At 40.6% G+C, this 23754-nt stretch overlaps 1 protein-coding gene across 15 annotated transcripts in view; it reads left to right on the forward strand.

The window, feature by feature from the left end:
* dysf (dysferlin, limb girdle muscular dystrophy 2B (autosomal recessive)) overlaps positions 1 to 23754 on the forward strand; it is a 133257-nt gene that overhangs the window by 57761 nt on the left and 51742 nt on the right. For 14 of the 15 annotated variants that reach the window (XM_039823585.1, XM_039823591.1, XM_039823587.1 and 11 more), the window contains 9 exons: positions 779 to 960; positions 1104 to 1244; positions 1517 to 1546; positions 1686 to 1721; positions 3046 to 3087; positions 3845 to 3946; positions 5812 to 5973; positions 13143 to 13314; positions 13411 to 13484. In XM_039823585.1, the coding sequence (XP_039679519.1) occupies positions 779 to 960; positions 1104 to 1244; positions 1517 to 1546; positions 1686 to 1721; positions 3046 to 3087; positions 3845 to 3946; positions 5812 to 5973; positions 13143 to 13314; positions 13411 to 13484 (941 nt within the window). The remainder of the gene's footprint in view (positions 1 to 778; positions 961 to 1103; positions 1245 to 1516; positions 1547 to 1685; positions 1722 to 3045; positions 3088 to 3844; positions 3947 to 5811; positions 5974 to 13142; positions 13315 to 13410; positions 13485 to 23754) is intronic. The other variant, XM_039823590.1, reaches the window with a different exon arrangement.

Below are 23754 nucleotides of genomic sequence, written 5' to 3' on the forward strand. Positions count from 1 at the left end.
GTGTGTGTGTGTGTGTGTGTGTGTGTGTGTGTGTGTGTGTGTGTGTGTGTGTGTGTGTGTGTGTGTGTGTGTGTGTGTGTGTGTGTGTGTGTGTGTGTGTGTGTGTGTGTGTGTTGTGTGTCGCTTCATAGGTTAATTGAGGGCTGGTGGGAAAATGCAACTTAGCTTCTGTTTACTCTATTGCTAACGGCTCCACAGAGACTCTTTACTCGGCCTGAAACAACAAACTACTCACTGTGTGCGTGTGTGTGTGTGTGTGAATGTGCATGTGACTGTACTTAAATGTGTGTTTTATGCATGTGTTCACATTGTAAGTTGTGTGTGTGTGTGTGTGTGTGTGTGTGTGTGTGTGTGTGTGTGTGTGTGTGTGTGTGTGTGTGTGTGTGTGTGTGTGTGTGTGCATTAACATGGAGGAGAGTGGTTGTGACCTGGAATAACAAACTTCTCCGAGTGGTGTTCCCAGCCCTCCGTCTCGAGCTAGGCATTCCCAAGCTGCTGATGTCACTGTGTGGGACGCCGGGATAGTTTGGGCTCACACTCATACATAAGTTTGTATTGGTATACTTGCGAGGACCCTCATTACGAACTAGCTCCGAACTATAACTCCATCCTCTACTCTGCATCTTAGGACAGAAACTTAAAGCGCCTGCTAAGACAAACCTGAACCTAGGATCACTGCCAGTGCATTTATGACGATTTCTCTGGTCAAAGAATGCCTTTTAGAGCAGCAAATTTAAAACGTGTATTAATGTTGTATTTTGTTGTCTCCTCTCTCCAGACCCCTACGCCATTGTGTCCTTCCTCCATCAGTCCCAGAAAACAGTGACGGTGCGTAACACATTGAATCCCACCTGGGACCAGACGCTCATCTTCTATGAGGTGGAGATTTTCGGCGACCCTGACGCCACGATGGCCACTCCGCCCAACGTCGTGGTGGAGCTTTACGATCAAGATACATACGTGAGTATTTAAAGTCTGCGAATATTTTTTTATGAATGTTTTTTGTCTCAGCAGAGGCTGGAATGAAAAATACATGTTCTTGTTCTATGTATAAAGATTGTGTGTGTGTGTGTGTGTGTGTGTGTGTCATTTGAAATGTACAGGGTGCAGATGAGTTCATGGGCCGCTGTGTGTGCCAGCCCTCCCTGACTGCCTCTCCCCATCTGGCCTGGTTCCCGATTCGCCACGGGGACAAGAGCGCCGGCGAGCTATTGGCCGCCTTTGAGCTCATATGCAGAGAAAAGGTCGGAGGGCAACCTTCCACACCTTAGCACCATCACCACTTACGTGATCTTCTGCTTATCCAATGTCGATATTGTCCCTTTCCTCCTCTTCATATTCAAATGTTGAAAATGCATGTTGTGTTTAAAGTATGAATACTTTATCTGTGTAGAAGTGTGTGTTTAGGATTTTAAAAGGATTTTGCTTAATCCTGACCATAAACCAACAACTTCTTTTATTTACATAATTTATAATTCCAATGATTTTATAACAATTATCCATTTTGTGTCTACAGCAAGCAGTTCACCATATTCCAGGTCAAGAGGTCAGTTTATCATTTAGAATTTTACTACTTTTACTCTTTCTTCCTTTACCTTTTTCTTGTAGTCATCTCTCTTCATTTCCATTTTTCATACATTTTCACCATTTAAAATATAACCTCTCTGTTCCTATCTCATCTACAGGGAGACATCATGACTGGCAGCAACGTTCTGGACGAGGTAAAAACTGATCACAAGTCGCACCATTTTCACTGCTGCGATCGACTGAAAACACAGATCTGCACACCTATTAATCCGTATTCAAATAAAGAATACGGATTCTGTTTGACTTTAAAGTGCTCATATTATGCTCATTTTCAGGTTCATAGTTGTATTTAAAGGTTATATCAGAATAGGTTTACATGGCTTAATTTTCAAAAAATACTTTATTTTTGTTGTACTGCACATTGCTGCAGCTCCTCTTTTCACCCTGTGTGTTGAGCTCTCTGTTTTAGCTACACAGTGCGGCATCTCGCTTCTGTTCCATCTTTGTTGGGAGTCACACATGCCCAGTAGCTAGGTAAGGACTGCTAGCTATATAACATGCACAAAAAAAGATATATAACACAATAAAGGAAAGGGAAAAAGCATAATATGAGCACTTTAATGTAGAGCTGCAATAATCACATCTGTTTAGTTATCACAAGTTTTAAATCTTATTAAACTGAATATGTTTGGGTTTTGGACAAAACAAGACATTTTAAAGACATCACCTTGGGCTTTGAGAAACTGTTTTTTTTTTTACTGTTTTCTGGCATTTTATAGACCAAAGGATTCATTGTACAGGTAGCTGTTCTTCCTGCATGGCACTAGGTCCTGCCGCACCTCCACCGGTGCCTACTTTGGTTAGCTGCAGGGTCATCAGCCGGGGACCGCCGCTCGTAGATGTTAACGCCCCAGAGCGTCTCCCGGTGGCGGGGCAGTGAACAGGGACGTCTCCTGACAGTCCCTGTCTGCAGCTAATCTTCTACAGGAGTCGCTTGCTCCCCACGCCTCGTCCAATCTTGTCAACCAGAGCTGGAAGCTTGCCCCTTTCAGTCTCCTCTGACAGAAAATAATCGGCAGATTAATCGATAATGAAAATAAATATGAAGTGCAGCTCTACTTTGATGTCATCCATGAGAAGCATGCGTGTATCTGTGTGGGAAAAAGAAACATTCTACAGCTTGAAGTCTGCTTGCTATTTTACCCATTTTGCATTCACTATTGAAGAAAAAAAAAAAGGTTTATATGAATTTTCTCTGATATGATAATTAGAAATTCAAATGATGCTCTCTTTTTATGCCTGCTTCTCCCATTCAAAACACCTGGTGAAACCAAATCAGGACAAACTGAAACGAAAATGGCACGAATGTCTCTAGTGACTGTGGATTTCCTCTAAAATGTGTGCAGAATATGTAATGTGAAGTCCTTAATATCTGTTCTGATGTTTTACCTTCTTGCGTTTCTTTTTTATTTCACCGCTTTTCCCTCTGTCTCCTTTTCTTCAATGTCGCGTCCTCAGTTGATGTTTCCAGGATTCCTCTCTGAAAACCTGCAGCAATGGGTACAATGTACACACAGGAGATATACAAAACCATGCCCACCCAACCTGTTTCACGTCTGCATGTTAATTTACTGTACAGCACACACCGATAACTTCATCATACATGCATGTTACATACCGGCCCTATACATTAACATTCCTCCTCCTAAAACTAGTCATGTGCCTTTTTTCCTTGCTTAATAATCCAAAAGTCCACTAAAAACATTTTTTTATGATATATATTTTGTTGATTTGGTGCAGAAGGCCAAAGTGGACATTTTGTAAAGACAATATTTTTATTTGTTGTTCTCACACATCCTTTGGACATAAAAAGTTCATGATTCTGTCCTGACAAACTTTGTTTCTTGAGATCACAGAATACTCATATATATATATTTGTGATCAAAGTTTGTTCAATCAGCATCCAATATTATGTCTTTAAAAAGTAATCATTTTGTATTTGATGGTGAATAACCAGGATTAAACATAATAAAAAAAGGCAAATAAACCACGTCCTCTCTACCCTTTTTCTACTTATTCCCGGTAACAGCCTCATTGGTCTTGTTTTACATTTTACATTTGTGTGTTTTTAACATTCTAAAACTCATTTGACTTTTTAATGCTAAACATTGAGTAACTTCATTTATTTACGTTTACTTTGAACGAACTACATTTGCCTGGCAGGGAACAGTGTGGCTCATTTTCATGTGTTTTTGTCCTGTGTCTCCTTTTGATGACTCACCACTGACTCACCACTGTCCTGCGTTCTCATTGGCAGCCGGAGGAGTCGGACCTTCCTCACCTGCCCCCTCAGAGAGAGCCCAACGTCTTCATGGTTCCTCAGGGAATCAAACCTGTTCTGCAGAGGACCGCCATCGAGGTATCGATAAGATCTGCTCCAACTAGTGCTATGTGCTTAATTTTTCAGTTTAACTTCTCACTAGCTGCAGTTTCTTGACAGCTTCTCATGTTAAAGGAGTAGTCTGGCGAAAATATATTTATCAAACACTCACCTCCCATAATGTTGAAAGATGTCTCTGAAAATGTTTGTGTCTTGCTCCTTTTGTGGAGGATAGCAACTGTGCAGTTCCAATGGACTTAAATGGTAACCAAAAGTCAATACAACTTCTTCTTAAGAAACTTCTTAAAGGGTAGCTACTCTTTTTTTCAACCTGGACCCTATTGTCCTATGTTTTTGTGTGTAAGTGACTGATGGGAACAACAATCTTTGACATTGGTCCAGTATTAAGCAAGATCGCTGCAGTCGGCAGCAGCAAAACAAGCTACAATGTAAGTTGATAGGGCAGTTGTGCAGCTTGTATTTACCTTCACAAAAATGCTTGTTTGCCACTGACAGGCTCAGATTAATATTCTAAGTGTCTGAAAACATTATGGAAATGATCCCTTCAGAGATAGACCTTTAAAACCTCTCTGAGACCTTTCTGTTTAACCAGAAACAGCTCTGAAGTCGCTATCGCTAAACCCACCAGACTCCATTCAAAAAAAAAAACAATACTTTTAGCGTGTATAGAGCCAACATATTTTCACATGTAAATCGGTAAACTGTGTGTTTATTTCAACCAAAACTACAGTTGTGATGGTTGGAACAGTGGATAGACGACCCAAAACGTCTTTTCACAGTTTTATTTAGTTTCTGTCGACTTTGAATGAAGTGTATTTTACGATGCTAAAATTACTGTTTATTTACATGGAGCCTGGTGGGTTTACCATAATGTTTTCAGACACTAATCTGAGCCTGTCAGTGTCAAAACAAGCACTTTTGTGAACGTAAACACAAGCTGCACAATTACCCTATTAATTTACATTGTAGCTTGTTTCGACGCTGCCGACTGTAGCGATCTCGCTTAATACTGGACCAGTGTCAAAGATTGGTGTTCCCATCAGTCACTTACACACAAAAACATAGGAAACGGTAATTACCCTTTAAAGACATAGTTCGACATTTTGGGAAAAGCGTTTATTTGCATTCTTCCAGAGAGTTGGATGAGAAGATTGACACCACTGTTATGTCTGTCAATTCAACATAAAGTTACCGCCAGCTGTTAGCTTAGCTTAGCAGAAAGACCAGAAACAGCTAGACTGGTTCTTCCAACTATTCCTTTTGGCCAACATTTGCACTATGTATGGCTCAACTTGTATCATAAAAAAAACATTTATTGCCATTATAAATTAATATACAAATTATTTAATCAATGAATCATTTGGCCTATAAAATCAGAAAGTCAGACACAATTTCCCAAAGTGACATCTTCACATCTCTTCTTTAGTCCACCAACTAAAAGATATTTAATTCACTGTCACATTAGACAATAGAAATTCAGCAAATCTTTACATTTGAAAAAAACTGGTTCTTGAATATACTGTATTTGGCATTTCTGCATGAGAGATTACTTTAATTAATTAATTTAGCGATTATCAAGGTAATATTTCTACCAGTGAATTGATCGACCTATCGTTTCAGCTCTAAAAGGGGCCTTGAGGCATGACAGTTCATGTACAAGATCAATAATAATCCAAAACATTTGTCTATTCCAGTTGCTAAAATGTGAGGCTTCCCTGCTGCAATTTGAATATATTTAGGGTTTCAACTGTTGTCAAACAACACAACCAAATTTAAGAGGCCACATTGAGCTGTAGGGAAATTGTGATGAGCATTTCCCAGAGTAAACGATTAGCTGATTATTGAAGAAGTAACTAAACGCCCTTCCTGTCCCCTCTTGTCAGATCTTAGCGTGGGGCGTTCGCAACCTGAAAAGTTTCCAGTTGGCCAGCATCACCTCCCCGAGCCTGCAGGTGGAGTGTGGCGGCGTCATGGTCCAGAGCTGCGTCATCCGCAGCATGAAGAAGAAGCCCAACTTTGACGTCAACACGCTCATCCTTGATGTGGTGAGAACTCGGAGACATGCTGTACTGTACATGTGCACACACTACGCAGATGTAATCAGCGCGGGGGCTCACTGCTTTCAATGGCTAATGAGAGTTCTGCTGTGATGTGGTTTGCGTCACGTCATGTGTCATTTATCTTCATCAGCGGGTGCCGCAATAATGGACTCTACTGTTCCTTCTCTTCTTTCCGTAAAGTAGAAATCTTCCAGTAGCATAAAAGCAGTAATTCTGAATGTGGACCGTGTAGAAGTCACATATTTTAGACGCTTCTGGCTTGCTTGCAGAGCTGTTTTTCCATCAGGAGGGGAATATTTCTGCAGGCTGGGGGACGTGTCCCATGGCTACCAGCGTATACATTACTAATGCAGGGTAAATGCAGGGTGGAGATTTTTAATTATGGATGTGACTTTGGTGCAAATGCTGACTATGTGCTTTTAAAGTGGATGTTGCTGCAGAACGGGGTCGTTCATGTCACTGAATCTGATGCCCCGTAAACCAGACAACATGCGTGTATATCCTTAAGGAATGATATATGACAGATAGAGCTGGTGTCAAAGAGCCTTAACAAAAAAATGTATTCTCTTTAGGTTTTGTAATTCAACAGCTTTGAAAGTCATCTATCTCTAGTTACCCCATATAGCAGGAGAGACAAAACATTTGTTAAGAAACTGTGATTCCATAGTGGTCACATTTGCTTCACTATTCACTGCAGAAATTCACTCTCATCCACTTCATTTAAAGTCCATGCGACTGCGTTGGCGCGAGCTCCGGGAGCTTTGCATGTCAACGTTCACCTTTCAGTTCAATTTTCAACCTGTTACTATTTATGGTAGCCTGACAAGCCAGACCCACATCAAGATGTTGGGTCTGGGAACTCACCATTGGCAGGGCTCAATCCGACGGGCGGGATAAACGGTTGTCTTTCAAATTCCCTCTGAACTCATAGCCAACCAGAGCAACGCTAGTTGATAGATTCAACTTTTGCCGTATCCAGTCGGCAAAACTCCCAACACATCTTCCTTTTTTAAGAATGACTTCAGTGCCGTTCTTTGTTCTTTTCTCAAAGAAAAGCTTAACTCCAAGTCTTCCAGAGCTGATTCAAAAGACCGCTGTTCGCCAGCAGCAGCAGCCATCTTCTTTGTTTTCAAGTAGCAGGGAATTCACGCAGAACCGTCGCAACTCTGCCGTCATTATGTTAAGCCCCGCCCACCGACTCTATACACGATGTGATTTGCCCGGCTAGAGTTTGGAGAGTTGCTAGACCCCCTGGCAGCAAATTACATTTGCTGCCGATAGGGTGCGTCTAGATTTCTAGGCTATATTTATAGTCGATGTTGGTGAAACAACGTCAACTTTGTTTTAGCCACCAATGTAAATTCATACAGTATATTGTCGTAAACGCCCTGTCTTGCAATGTATGTCATGCATAGACATAAAATACCTGTCTTGGAGGAAGAGGGCCAAGTCAGTATCTGTTTTGAATTCTCTCCATCTAGCTTTTCGTTTTGGTTTTTCGGTCAATTTCCTTTTTCTCTGTGCTTATCTTGCCCCTGTACCAGCCAGAACCACAACATATGAGGTCTAAAATACAGTTCCCCCCTCTTGCTTCCTTTTAACTATATAGACTATAAGACAAGGCCGAAAACAAATGGACAGAAACACAACTTCATATCTGCAGAATGTGTAAATACATTATTTATTTTTTTTTTGCCCCAAAGTGGCCAAAGACATCAACATTTTTTTTATTGTCCAACTGGCCTGTAATTTCAACAACAAACATAAAGTCAGTTAGAACAGATAGCAGGAAAAGTTCAGCTACGACTTATAGCGCCCATATTATACTCATTTTCAGGTTCATAATTGTATTTTAAGGTTGTACCAGAATAGGTTTACATGGTTTAATTTTCAAAAAACACCATATTTTAGTTGTACTGCACAGCTCTCTCACTGCTGTAGATCCTCTTTTCACCTGGTTTCTGTTTTAGCTACAGAGTGAGACCTCTTTTCTTCTTCTTCTTCTGTACTATCTTTGATTGCACTCGCACATGCTCAGTAGCTCAGATGTAGATCATGTCAGCTAGCTAGCTCCATAGAAGTAAAAGACAGGCAGGATTAGCTGGGAGACTTCTAAATGAGGGAGCACATGTAAGTAGTTATTTTGTAGATTATGGTGAACTTGTGTGTGTTGTAGCAGTGCTTTGCTATTGAGAACGAGGTACCATGCTAGTGTTAGCATTAGCGTTAGCATGCTAACGCTACGAGCTAACGGTTGCGGTTAGCCACCTCGTTTCGGATTGTGACGTCACAGTCCGAGCCGATTTTGAACAGCTCACTAGGAGACTGAAGGCAGGACACATTCAGAAACCGTATCTCACTCAAAACAGCATGGATGGATTTTTTTCAAAGATTGTATATGTGTGGAAGCACCAGAGACGCAAAAGAACACCCCAAATACCAGAAAAAGTGTTTTTTTCATAATATGGGCACTTTAATGTATCCCATGGAAAAGTAAAACGCTTTTGCCAAGGCTTTTTTTTTTTTTTAACTGAACAAGCAGGATTTTAGCATTTGTAGCACTTGAAGCCTCTGATGCCAGTGGCTCTGGGTGGGAGAAGCATTAACAGTGTTGAATAGTCTTAAAATGATGAGCCACTTTCTGGCCGGGTTCAACGGCAGCAGCGATGCTCTTTTAAAATCCTGGTGTTGTTTTCAGCTCTTACCGTACTTGTGTGACTCACAACTACAGGCTTCTCTACTTTTACTAGAGATTAAACCACAGGAAGCTGCAATTAAAGACAGCAGTTTATGTGGCACCCAAAAGGCTTGAGCTGTGGTAATTCTTTCAAGAGGGGGAGAATAGGTCAAAGCTTACTCATGCAAATTAAGAATTATGAACGTTACTGTAAGAATAACTGCTTTCTTCGGGTTGCTTTCTAATGCAGTTAGACTGCAGTAAAATGATTTATTGGCTTTATTGTTAACGCAAATAAACAATTGGGACGATGTGGTAGCTTTGAACTAGTTGGTTATTTTGTGGTCGCAGGAATCTTTGATGCTGAAATATATCCCAGAATCGTTTGTTGATGTGGGAAGCAGTTCTTTTGGGAGTCAGCCCCTCAGCCATACTCATCGCCTAGTGAAGTAATCCGTAAGTTATCGGTGTTGATCAACAAGTGCGGTACTTAACGGTTATTGTCTGCTGTGTGTCAGCAGAAATCTAAAGAGGCCGGGGAGTGTCAGAGGGAAAGATGTTGACAAATCCCTCCCTCAAATGTATCATTTCTGCCCTTAATCTTATTTGTTTCCCTCAATTTGGGTCTCAGCCGACAGCAGCTCTATTCTGCTCTGTTCACAGTTATAATTTTCTCAATAATTATACCTTATTTCACCAACAACCCATCCATTATTAATCCGAACGTTCATGTTAATGACTCAATCCGTAGATAAACTGGTCGCTGGTCGCTGAGTACCGCTGAACCCGCGGACGGAGCTTTAACATGGTGTTCAAATCGTTTGGTGACATGGACATGAATGCGGTTATGAGGCTTATCCCGTTTTTGATCATATTCGGGATATGATGTTTACATGGCACACGGAGAAATCATGTTATTCATATCTCCGTACAGGCTCGCCTCTCTCTCTCTCTCTCTCTCTCTTTCTCTCTCTCTCTCTCTCTCTCTCTCTCTCTCTCTCTCTCTCTCTCACAAATTGCTTCAGTAAAATATTTTAATGATCTGGTCATTATGATATGATAAAAGTACACTAGTAGCACACTCTCATACACATTACATACAGTATGATAATAACAGCTGATTTCTGGCGCAGTAAACGCTTCAGCGGGCGTTTTTTGTGCATACTCTGAAATAGAATCCTGCCGGCGCCACTGAATGACACCATGAGAGAAAGTTAAGGTTGGGAACCACTACTTTAATCTTCAATAATATGTTGTGTTTTATCAGTTCATCATGTGTTTTGTAATGTAAAAATCTTAATATGAAGAGTGTGAAGTGTTATTGGTACGTGGCTCTCTAGAAATCTCACTATTGTTGCCTAAAGTTCAAGAGTCCTCGCCATTTTCTTTCAAAATAAAATTTGAAGCTTCTGTACCAGATGACTCTAAAGCTGATTATATAATCTGTAACTTTAAGATAGATTTTTTTTATGGACTTCTGGGCTAACCTACATGCCTGTCTACATCCTAACTTCACTTCACTGTCACACCGTTAGTGGATATGATATAGAACGTTTGTTTGAGTTATTTTATTTTAACCAACACAACATTTATTATATATTCTTCAAACTGTGAGTATACATTGATATCATAACTCCAGCCTAAGTGTTTTCTTATAATAACCTAAACTGAAATATGGAAATATTACGCAGGTTTTTCCGAACAGCGGCTCCAGAACAGGCTCAGAGAGTTTAATGTTAACAATATTAAGGTCTGAAGTTGATCACCTCAGTGTTATATTATGACAGGTTTAACTGGAGTTTGGAAATATTCACATACTTTTCCCTCAAATACATTTTCTTGCATTGGCTCCGGCAGTTTAATGTTAACAAGATTAAAGTCCTGTGTTGACCACCGCAAGAGTGTGACGGCCTCAATCGGACTGTGGAAATATGCACATATTTTTCCCTTAAATTCAGCCCCTGAACCGAGTCCAAGCATTTAATGTTAACAATATTAAGGTCCTAAGTTGACTGCGTAAGTGTTTTCGTATGCCACAGGGGCATAAGAAAATGTCATGTGCATAGTTTCCTTAAATACAACTCTTTGGAAGAGTCTGACCGCCTAATGTTAGCTCTCTCAGTTTATTCTGTGAGTTTAGCATCATCCGCCCCACTTAAGCCTTTTTTAAAGTCGGAAGGCTCAAATGGATTACAGTTACAAACTCTCTTTTTTCTTCTTGAGCCTGCCTGGCAAAACGAGGTAATACTGAAGTGCACAAATCTCCCTCTTAAAGAAATATTAAACCGCACGTACAGTTTTTCTGGTGTATATGTGACATTTCTGTATGGAAGACGAAAGCTGTTATCTCCATTATAATAAATAAATGAATAAAATGGCATAGAAAGAAATGCATTTTAAAAATCAATAAATATGCACGGAAAAATAAAAATAATTATGTAATCATTTTATTTTTATTTTTATATTCACATTTCTACTTCTTTCTCAAAAATAAGTAATTTGTAAATAAGTGAATAATAATTAATTTTTATTAATCACTTATTTCTGTCCTCATTTTCTTTCTTTTTCACATTTAATTATTTCCCAATGTGTTCATTTACATTTATTCCTGTTTTTATTTATTTTCCTATTTATTTTTTTATATTTTAAGTTTTTATTTGTTCCTGTATTTCTTCACAAAATAAATGAATCCAAAAATAAGTAATTTGTCATATAAATCAATACATTTAATTTTTTCTGTGTGTATATTTGATAGTTGAGGCATTTATTTCTACATGTATTTCTTTTATTTCTTTATTCATTTATTGAGCCATTTATTTATTCATCTATTACAATGGCAGCTTTACTCCTCCATATTTCTGCACACAGAATAATAATAATAATTCCAATTGTCAAGTTGTGGTGACATTTAATGACAGTCAGATGTTTCACAGTGTGTTCTTGCTAAAATGCGGCACAGCGTGGAAAAGAACCGAGTAAGCCATATTGTCATCTAAGATAAATGTTCGTTTTCATGGCGCCACTTTACACGTAAACATTTATTTAAAATCGCAACCTGAGATTGTAATCCGACGTTTGCGTCCTGATTTCTTTCACAAAGATCAAATCTCTAGCTCGATGGGTTCAGTCATTTCTTCCTTTACGTGGGAGTGGCCAGCTGAGGTGTAATGATGTCCTGATTGGACTGTCACCAAGGCATGACCAATCAACTTCAGACAGTCAGCAGCCATAGCCAATCAGCATCAGGCGGGCAGGTGGCATAGCCAATTAAAGTCAGGCATAGGTCTTTTTTTTTTTTTTTTTTTACTCATCTTGCCCTTCTTTCCCTTTCTTGTTTACTTCTCCATCATGATTTTCTCTTTTTTTTAATTCCTCTTTTTTTAATATAAAGATTATTTATTCATTTTTGTGGCATTTTAGGCCTTTAATCCTAACTCGTCTTGAATCACCCTGTTGGGGCTCTAATTCGCAGTAATGAGTAATGACCGGCTCACTCCACATTATCTATTACTGCTTAAGAGAGATTACTGGGGGAGGGGGGTCGTCCGAAACCCGGTGCTTATACGGCACCAGTACCTTAATGACCGAATAGCAACGCGGATTTCGGTGCCTTATTAAGGTGCCTGCGCTTCTCTCTGATTCTCCGAAAACGGACGTTAGAGGGAACTGAAACATCGCCGTACGGGACGCTAGTTAACAAACACTTGGCAGCAGGTAACGTTAGCCTACCGTTAGCTATTTAACACTACACTCGACAGCAGGTAACGTTAGCCTACCGTTAGCTATTTAACACTACACTCGACAGCAGGTAACGTTAGCCTACCGTTAGCTATTTAACACTACACTCGACAGCAGGTAACGTTAGTCTACCGTTAGCTATTTAACACTACACTCGACAGCAGGTAACGTTAGCCTACCGTTAGCTAGCAGCTGGAGTAAACACGGTTAAAATGCTGATGGCTAAACGGTGTAAAAGTGTGTCTGTATTTCACTGGCGAGGATTCCAACACCAGACTGTAGCTGCCGTTGTCTGAAAAACAACACAGACTCAGCCTCTCTAAATATCTGTCCGAACCTGGCCCGGCCCGTCGGGTTCCGTCGGGCTCGGGTCGGGTATCCATCCTCTAATCACGATGCGTTACCTCCTTATTATATATTGCTCCAAATGTTTTTCATCAAAAATTCAAGCACTCAGATATATATGAACTCCCCTTTTTATTGTATCTGCTCTTAAAAAACACACTTCCTGAATTTAGTGGAGTCTGAACACAGCAGGCAACCGACAAAAGGCAAAAACAAAAAAAGCAGTGACTGGAAAAAATCGGGCGAAAAATCGTAGGCAATAATCGCTTATGGTCTGTCACTGCATCAATGCAGAATCATCTTAGTCCGCATCGTGATGCAACGATTAACTTCAACACCCCTACCAGGTGATCATCCCTCTCTCTCTCTCTCTCTCTCTTCATTCCTTCCACAGAGACTTCCCTGTGAGGAGCTCTACATGCCGCCGATCGTCATCAAAGTCATCGACAACCGTCAGTTTGGGAGGAAGCCAGTGGTCGGTCAGTGCACCATCCGGTCGCTGGAGGAGTACCGCTGCAGCCTAGAGGAGGAGCGAGAGGTGGAGGACGAGGACGAGGACTGGAGACGTAAGACATGGATGGAAGTGAACATGTCTCGTAAAGAGCCAGACTGATCATCAATGTTACTAAACATCTTTCTGCTGTGTGTTTTTGTATGCGCAGGTGAGACGCCCCAGTTGATTTCTGGGGAGGTTTTTATTGACATCGATGACGAGGAGCCGCTCATGCCTGACCAGGTAAAAGCAACCTGTCAGTTAGTTGGTTCAATGTGCTTTGTGTGAACAGTACCGCATCATTTCTGAGCAATAAGTGCTATTATCCTAAATAAAAAAGATCATCACTGCCTTTAAGCTTAGTGTATCCCATAAAAAGACCAACAAAAAAAAAACATTGCGATGTTATACTTTGACTTCCCCACACTCTCTGAAGTTTTCAGCCTCAAACCCACTGTTTTCTACTGAGACGTAAATCTTTAAAACGAGTCACAAATGTAAAGTTTAATTCTTTAAAATAATACCGATGGTAGTTTTTATCAAACAGGAGGAAATAGTGCAATTGGCACTATTTTCAGCGGCGGATTAATCCACATTTGGTGCTCTAGAGATTATTTTTGGCAGCAGGAAAGTGTGTGTGGGACTGAGTCCAAATAAACTACAGTGTGCGTGTTCATAGTAATGAAGGAATGAAGGAACACGTCACCCAGTTGCAACAGTGTGGCTCACTGATGTGTTTGTACAACAACAGTCTATGGCACAGAGGAAGAAGATATATAAGGCTTTAAATACACACACAATACTTGCTAGTTAGTGAGGATGATTTGCAGCCCAATTTCTTAAATTTTTAGACCCCTTTTTTGAAAAGTTTTGCAGCGGCTTGCAACCCCTTTTATTGTAATTTTGCAATACAATTTCAGTTACGTTTGACAAGTGCAATTCAGCAGGGAAGCAACGGAGAATCTCAACCTAAAAGTCCTGCTATATTTAATGACACCTGCGCTTAATGGTGACAAACGCATCGCGTTTCCTGTAGTTGCTTCGCAATAAAAGCCACCCCGTGGTGACCTAGATGAGAGTTTTTAATTTGAAGCTGCAGCAGGAAATGTTCTTTAACACAGCTCTAATCCAGCTGTAGAGATCGGGGAACAGAGAGGCTCCCGTCAATCAGACAAAATTACAAACAATAATGGAGATACAATGAATGGCAACTGCAGAAAACACCATTATTAGTATCAAAAAGGGAGTTTTTGATAGTCAAACTCTTAATGAATATAACTTTAATCTGGAAGTATGTGCTGCCTGAAAGCTACTCTCAGCATTAAACAAATATCTTCATTCTGTGTATTTACTAAAAACACCACATACAGGCTTCTATAACTCTCTCCACCGAGCTTTTCTTATTCTTCAACAGTATCTGAACCAAGGTATAATCACTAATAATCGATAATCAGTCGATGCTGTCACAGGCATCACTTTTATTGAACGAATCAAAGCATTTGATTCACAAAAGAAATGCCGCTGCTGCTTGCGTTAGTTTGGTGAAAGAAAAAAACTGCGGCTGAACTTTTGTTCTCCAGTTGCTCTTCATTACAGCTGAACTGACTGTGAGTGGTTTAATACCCAATGATCCAGTGATTTTCCTAATGTGTGTGTGTGTGTGTGTGTGTGTGTGTGTGTGTGTGTGTGTGTGTGTGTGTGCGCATTTGACATTTCAATTCAGTTAATGCTTGTTCATCTTTGTATGAGTGCTTAAATGTGTGCTTTTTCGGTTGTGGGGTGTAAAAGGCCAAGTAAGAAACACTTATTTTTCCACAGGGATCGTGTGTTTGTGTGTTGTAAGGACTGATTATAAGGGGAGTCTGAATGTGTGTGTGTCTGTATCATTGTGTGTGTGTGTGTGTGTGTGTGTGTGTGTGTGTGTGTGTGTGTGTGTGTGTGTGTGTGTGTGTGTGTGTGTGTGTGTGTGTGTGTGTGTGTGTGTGTGTGTGTGTGTGTGTGTGTGTGTGTGAGAGAGAGAGAAAGAGCTCTCAGTGGTACCAGCAGCATAAATAAACATGTTCTGACATGATGACATGGCAACCGTCCCTGTGGTCGGTGGGAGACCTGCGCTCGTCACCAATCATTAACATTCTCTCTCTCCCTCTCCCTCGGTCTGCTTTCTCCAAGTTAAAGACATTTATTTTTCTGTCTCTCTCTCTTTCTTTCTTTCTTTCTTGCTGTTACAGGAGAAACATGGAAACTATTTTCCAATCAACTTAATCCCTATTCAAATTTCTCCAGTTTCACACACACAATTGACATTTTATCACGCACACATACTCAAAACCCACAGACATGACCACACATTCATGAGGACACACTCCCAAAAAGACGTTATTAAACGGTGTTTCTGTGTTAAGTGTGCACAACACTCTGACTTCTAGAGCTCCACGTGAAAGACCTCCGCACTACTAAACGTCCCATCAGAACACAAAGCTTCAACCGGTAAATGACGGACTACAGTGAGAACAATCATCGTCGGACAGTTTTAAGCCATTACAGTTTTTTTTATGCGTTTGATTCAAATTTGCTCCATGGTCTGATAAATAAACCTGTTGCAAATATGTTTGCAAAACATTGTTTTGATTATATGCTCGTTCACTTTCTTGCCGAGAGTTAGAAGCCGAAGCTGCAGCTGGCTAACTTAGCTTAGCATAAAAACTGGATTTTGTAACCTTCTGTCAAAGGTTACAAAATCCCCCTATCACCTCTAACTAAGTCTCTTTTACACATGCACTATAATCCTGAACCTATCTAATCACTTGGACCGGACAGCTCCCAAGTACAAAGCTCGCGTAATGTCCGATTGAGCCCATGGGTGAATTAAAGCCGTTATATACTAGACGCATCCAAGGTGGCGCGTGACATCGTGATGTCAAAATTATGTAATATCCGGCCGCCGCGTCCGATTTATGGCGCGCGAGCCGAGGTCGCGCACAGAATAAGGCTGGCTGAACACACTTATCACGGACAGCAGCTAGCAGCTAACCGCTAGCAGCTAGCAGCTAGCAGGGCGAGCTAGCTACCAGCAGGATAGAGACAGGGTAGGTGAATTTAAACAATGTCTGAGTTGAAAACGCATCTTGTTGTCACGTTAGGGCCCTGTTCATGTTGCGCAGACATTTTAATTGCATTTTGTGTATGTTAAGAAGCACAAAGGCACTCTAAAACCTGCCTCAACAACTGCCGTTTTAGCTAAGTTGAAGCTTATAGACGTAGCTGCAGCTATTCCGTTTTGATTCGGCTCGGGGTTTTTTTCTATCGACTGTACTCACATATTTATAGTGATCAAGATTAACGTAAAAAATGGCCGGAATTCTCCTTTAAGCTGAGGGAAAGATTGTCAACCGAGGATATCCAACATCCAACTTTACGATGGTGGAAATGCAAAGTCTGTAAACACATGAAACAATCCCCTTATCCCCTGACACACACACGCGTGTGCGGACACACGCACACACAAACACACACACACACACACACACACACACACTGCTGTGGTCAATTAAATGGTTTCTTTTGAATATTAGTGAATTGTATAGATTCAGGAGACAACATAATTTGGTCTCATTGGTTTGGCAGTTGGCAGGAGGCTTTTATACACTCTGTTGAGGGGGCAAACATAAATAATGCAGACACACACACACACACACACACACACACACACAAACATAGACGACAGTTATCCTTGTGTAATCACCAATAAGCACTGAAGGCTGAGGAATGCACTAACATCAAACCGACCACAGTCCCCGAAGTCCATAAAAAAGAACATAAAAACACCAACTAATTATTATGTTTATAATGTTGTTGTTGCATTTACTAAAAATGGTAAAGGAGAAGAGAGTTCAGGGAGTTACTGTGCGAAAGTGGAGCGAAAGATGGAGAGAGCCAAGGAATGATGGAAGAGATGAAGTGAGAGACGACAGAAAGAGAAGTTACAGTCCCTCACTTCGATTGTTGCTTATTTAGTTATAAAATAATTAACGTTTAAATTTGAAGCCATGATTTCAGTGGTTGCAGAGGTGTCAAAAGTATTCACATTCATTACTCAAGTAGAAGTATAGATACTAGGGTTTGAAAAGACTTCTGTAGAAGTTGAAGTATCAACTCAAGCTTTTTACTCAAGTAAAAGTGTAGAAGTACTGGTTTCAAAACTACTTAAAGTATAAAAGTAAAAGTAATAAAAACATCATTAAGGACAAAAGCTTAGCCCGCCCCACAGGGGCCTATTGTGCACTACCCCACCTCCACAAAAAAGGAAGCACCTTGTTCAATTGTATTTGTCTGTTCAAAAATATAAAACAATAAAAAGTTGATCTTAAAAAAAAAAGGAGCACAAGGCGACATTAAGGAACGGCTTGTGTATTGCTAAGACCACAGGGTCAACATTAAATGATTTATTAAAAATGTAATGACAATAACTTATTTCAGGCTGAGTCTGTGTTGTTTTTCAGACAAGGGCTGCTACAGTCTGGTGTTACAATCCTCTCCAGTGAAATACAGACACACTTTTACACCGTTTAGCCATCAGCATTTTAACCGTGTTTACTCCAGCTGCTAGCTAACAGTAGGCTAACATTACCTGCTGTCGAGTGTAGTGTTAACTAGCTAACGGTAGGCTAACGTTACCTGCTGTCGAGTGTAGTGTTAAATAGCTAACGGTAGGCTAACGTTACCTGCTGTCGAGTGTAGTGTTAAATAGCTAACGGTAGGCTAACGTTACCTGCTGTCGAGTGTAGTGTTAAATAGCTAACGGTAGGCTAATGTTACCTGCTGTCGAGTGTAGTGTTAAATAGCTAACGGTAGGCTAACGTTACCTGCTGCCAACTGTAGTGTTAACTAGCGTCCCGTGCGGCGATGTTTCAGTTCCCTCTAACGTCCGTTTTCGGAGCATCAGAGAGAAGCGGAGGCATTTAAAGTGATGGTTCGGAGTAATTTCACCCTAGGGTCCTTTGCACAATGACCTCGAGCCAAACACTCCCCCAGAAGCTTTTTTCACCTGGGTCGAACATTGGGAGAGTTAGCGTAGAGTAGCGTTATCAGCTGAATAGCTTAGCGCAGGGGCTAATGGATCCGAAGTGTCTCTTAACATTACCCCACTAATAATGCCCAAAATGATACCAAACGTCTACAGTAGTACAAATAGGTTATGCTCTCATAAAACGATGGATTGTAAAGTTTGTAAGTACACCAGAAGTTTATGAACACTTGCCTGCTGGCTTCTGCTCTCTGCTGTTGTTGTTGCTGCTCTAAGACCAGTGCTTAGGGCCGTCTACAAATTACAACACCGAAAAGAGATGCAACAAAAATATTTTTTAATTTAACTTATTTTTTATAAGTTATAATTGAGGTAAGTTTGGAGACATTACCTTATTTAATCATTAAATTAATAAATATTTACTGTTACTCTTACTGCCCGGTAGTAACAGCAGCAGCAGCAGAGAGCATAAGCCAGCAGGCAAGTGTTCATAAACTTCTGGTGTACTTACAAACTTTACTGTGCATCGTTTTATGAGTGCATAACCTATTTGTACTATTGTAGACGTTTGGTATCATTTCGGGCATTATTAGTGGGGTAATGTTAAGAGACACTTCGGATCCATTAGCCCCTGCGCTAAGCTATTCAGCTGATAACGCTACTCTAGCTAACTCTCCCAATGTTCGACCCAGCTGAAAAAAGCTTCTGGGGGAGTGTTTGGCTCGAGGTCATGGTGCAAAGGACTCTAGGGTGAAATTACTCCGAACCATCACTTTAAGTGGCACCTAAATAAGGCACCGAAATCCGCGTTGCTATTCGGTCCGGTAGATAACGGTCGTTAAGGCACCGGTGCCGTATTAGCACCGAGTCTGTGCAGGTGCGATGGATCGTGTACAAACCAACAGGGTGTCGGAATGGTATATGTTTATACTTCTCATCCAACCACAATTAAATTCACTCTCTCCGGATGGCGCGATTTATCTGGATAGGATTTTTTGTGTGTGTGTGTTTTTGAACGATGACGAGCCGGAATGAAAACAAGCTGAAATAGGAGTAACGAGGCTATATTCAAAATGTAAGGAGTAGAAAGTACAGATAATTGTGTGAAAATGTAAGGAGTAGAAGTAAAAAGTCTGCTGTAAAATAATTACTCCAGTAAAGTATAGATACCCCAAATTTCTACTTAAATAAGGTAACCTAGTATTTGTACTTCGTTACTTGACACCTCTGAGTGGTTGAGTGTAGAAATAATTACAGAAATTCTCGGGCACACAACTCCCCGCACAGCGAATTCTCTCTCTCTCATTTTTTTGTATACGTTTTAATGCAGTTAAAACAAATGAGACAAAATTAATTAGTGAGATTTTGTGGACAGAGCCAGGCCAGCTGTTTTTCTAGTTTCTTTCCCTAGTTGAAATTTATTCTGAACTGTAATTGTGTTAAAAAATTTTTTTTTAAATGTCCGCCTTTTAAGAAATCAGTAAAGACAGTATGGTAGATGTTGGAAAATGTTCTGCTGTACTGTTTAAGTGCACAGGATTTGAAGTTAATGGGCTACAACATGGAAAACCACTGGATTGGCCCCTTTTGAGAATACCGAAGTAACATTTAAAGACGGTGAATATGTGGAGAAGTTGTGTTTTTTCGGGGTAAGAATTCCAGGATCGTGGTTCCTGTCAGCCCTGTCTCTGTGGATCCAATGATTCAAGACTTCTGTTCTGGAGTCGTGCAGCTTCTCTTTCTCCTTTGTCCTTTGTCCTATGTCCTTCACTTCTCCTTCTCTTCCTCACTTTTTCCCCTCGCCTGTCATCTGTTGTCATTTTGCCTCTTTTTCATCACTTTCTTTGCCCTTTCTAAACATCAGTCTTCCTCCTCTTTTCTGTCCTGCTATCCCTCTTTCTCTCCCCCTTCATTGCGCCCCTCCTTTCCTCCCCCTCTTATCTTCTCTCCTCTTTCTTTTCTCTCATCTTGTTCTCCCCAGTCATCCCTCTCCTCTCCTCTTCTTTTCTCCTCTTCTTTTCTCCTCTTTTTTTCTTCCCTCCTTGTCTCGTTTTCTTTCTCTTTTTCCTCTCCTCTCCTTTTTCCTCTCTTTCCTTCTTTTTTCTCTCCTTTTTTTTCTCTCCCTGCCTCCCGTCTCCTCGTCTCCTCTCCTGGTCCCTCTCCTCCTTCTCCTCTTCTCCTCTCCTACTTCCTCCTTATTTCCTTATTTCCTTGTTTTCTTTACTCTTCTCTCCTTGTTTCTTCCCCTCTCCTCTGTTCAACTCCTCCTTTTCTTTCCTCTTCCTCTCTTCTTATCAGCCTTTACATCATTGTTTCACTTCTCTCGTCTAATTGTTTTTAGTTCCTTCTCTTTCCTCTTCTTCCTCCTTTCCTTTCTTGCATCCTCATCTCATCGCCCTTTCTTCCCCCTCTCCTCACCTGCTCAATCTCTTCTCCTTTTTTCTTCCCTCCTTGTCACATCTTCTCTTTCTTTCTTTTGTTTCTCGTCTTTGCTCCACATTGCATGTCTGCATTGTCTTTCTCCCCCTCTCCTCCCTAACCTCCTTCTCTTTTTTTTTCTCCACCTTCTCTCCTCCCATCCTCCTCTCTCATTCTCCTCTCCTTCTTCGGGCCTCCTCCTATTCTTCCTCCCCTTCCCCATCTTCTTCGTCTTCCTCCCTCTCTCCTTTTGTGAAGTCTTCCTCCTGGTGATCACTGAAGGGGAAAATCTGACCCTTGATGATATCTAACACAGATCCTGTGGTTTGTGTGTGTGTTACAGTGTGTGTGTGTGTGTGTGTGTGTTATAGTGTGTTTGTGTGTTACAGTGTGTGAAAGTGTGTATAAACAAACACAGGGTTATTTTTTTTTTTTTTTTTTTTTTTTTTTTTTTTTTTTTTTTTTTTTTTTTTTTTTTTTTTTTTTTTTTTTTTTTTTTTTTTTTTTTTTTTTTTTTTTTTACTTTCTTACCTTTATAGTGTCCTCCTTTCTTTCCTTCCTTCTACTCTTGTCCTTGCACCATGCTCCTGTTTCTTTCTCTTCTTCCCTTTCCTTCCTTCATGACGTTTCCTTCCTGTGTCACCTTCTGTGTCCCTCCATCCCTCCTTTCATTCCTTCTCTGCTTTGTTTCCTCCTCTACCTCCGACCCCCTCCTCTACTTGTTTTCTTCCAATCGTTTTACCGTCTTTTCTCCATCCCTCTTGGTATCACTACTTTCCTTTCCTTTGTGCCATATCTGTCAACATACTGTACCATACTTATTTTGCGTTTGTCTATTTCTCTCCCTCCATCCTGCTCTTTAATTCCCTTTACCCCTTTAATTCATTTTCTCATTCCTTCTTTCCTTTTCTGTCTATCAAGCTGGCAGTCGGTTTAATGTGGTAGCTCATTAAGGGGACTTGTTATCCTCCTCTTTTTTTCTTCCTCTCTCTCTTCATTGTTGTGGTTCATCAACCACTCATCCCCTCTGTGATCCTTCCATCATCTTTAAATCCTCTCTGGTCTTTAATTTATTTGTGTGTCCGTCTTTGTTATCCCTTAACCCACAGGCGCCACGGCAGCTACACACGTCACACACATACGCAGACATGCGCACACACGCACGCATAATTTCATATTGATGAGGTCTGTTTTTTTTCTCTCTCAATATGTTACATAAGGAGAGACATAATGGGACTGTCTCTAATATACTGCTGTTACCTCATACTCACGACACATCGTTTTTCCATTCTCTTGCACTGATGCAAAAAACTCAATTGTCTTGTTGTGTTTATGGGGGGCGGTGTCAAATGTTTGGTGACATGGGAAGTCAGTATGAGCTAATGTTCATCTGTGTGTGTGTGTGTGTGTGTGTGTGTGTGTGTGTGTGTGTGTGTGTGTGTGTGTGTGTGTGTGTGTGTGTGTGCGATGAGTTTTAAGTGGGGTGTTAAAATTAGCGCAAACGCCCTGTCATTAACGCCCACATCCAATTAAAGTGCTTTGACATCAAAACAACTCTGCGTGCATACAACAACAGTGATGCAACCGATGGATACATTTACGGCGACAGCTGAAAGTTTGTCACGCTTGTCAACCCAAAAAAAATCGTTTTACAGATTCCAACCAAAAAATAAATGTTTTATCATTATGCTCGGTACAAAGTTGTCTTGATTAATACTAATACTGAGCATATTTTATTGTTTTGTCCACTGCGTTGATGTCAATGAAGGCAGACTTTAAATATTAGAAGCACAACTAACTTCACCCTCTACAATAACCATAAAGTCATGAAAAAACTAAACGTTATAACTTTTAAAAAGGTAGCATGTATTGCAGGGTTGTTGTATTAGCTTGTATTAGTTTCAGCTAGGTGGACTTGTAGCACCCAATAATGCAATCATTTAAAAGATTTAGTTTTGAGTTTGAATAGAATTTGCACTTGATCCAAAAAGGGAATGAATCACAATAATGTAATAAAATGTCCTGACTGATATTGTAGTCACATGGCCCTCATCTCTGATAATTAGGGTTGGGTATCGTTTGGGTTTTTTCTGATACCAGTGCCAAAATGATACTGTTAAAATGGTGCCAGTGCCTGAACCGATACTTTTAAAAAGATAAAAAAAAAAGTATATAAACAAGAAAAAGGGAGCAGAAAACAACAGTCGGCGACTTTTAAGAACTGCTTGTTTATTGCTAAGGCCATATGGTCAAAATGTAATGATTTATTAAATATGTAATAACAATAACTTCTTTCACCGATAAATTGCTGGTAAACGACAAAAACAACCACTAGATGGAAAAAGGGTGTTTTACAATAACTTTGAATGCACCACGAGGCTGGCGAGGCAAGTTTCAAGTGAACGCACCGTCTGAGTTGTTTTTCCGACAACGGCAGCTGCAGACTACGTCTCGGTGTTGGAATCCTCTACATTGAAATACAGTCACACCATTTAACGTTAGCTGTCAGCATTTTAACTGTGTTTAATCCAGCTGCTAGCTAACGGTAGGCTAACGTTACCTGTTGCCAAGTGTAGCGTTAACTAGCGTCTTATGCAGCGATGCTTCTGTTGGCTCTAACGTCCGTTTCGGAGCATCAGAGGGCAGCGCTGGCATTTCAGTAGCACCAAAGTTACTATTCTGTCCGGTAGATACCAGTTGTTAAGGCACCGGTGCCGTATTAGCACCGGGTTTTGGTACCCAACCCTACTGATGCAGTGCAATTTTCATTAGATATTAGTTAAACATTTCACACCCAGTTTGTAACACAGACTGTTGGGGATGAATGTGTAGTTTAAGCCCAGACCTAATCGGGGTTAATCGCTCAGACTTCGCCAAACTCCTCCATGGGTAGTACTTACATGGCTGACTACATGACAGTAGGCATACAGTAAAAACAGGGGGCACGTGTCTTCTGTGCTGAATGCTGAATGAAAGAGTCGGACTGCTGATATGAAGGTGAGCATTTGCAGTAAACAGTATTCCAACTTTTAAAACATTACTGTATATGCCCACATACTGTATGTGGAGGTT

Source organism: Perca fluviatilis, chromosome 14 (genome assembly GCF_010015445.1).
Source record: "Perca fluviatilis chromosome 14, GENO_Pfluv_1.0, whole genome shotgun sequence".
Taxonomy (NCBI): domain Eukaryota; kingdom Metazoa; phylum Chordata; class Actinopteri; order Perciformes; family Percidae; genus Perca; species Perca fluviatilis.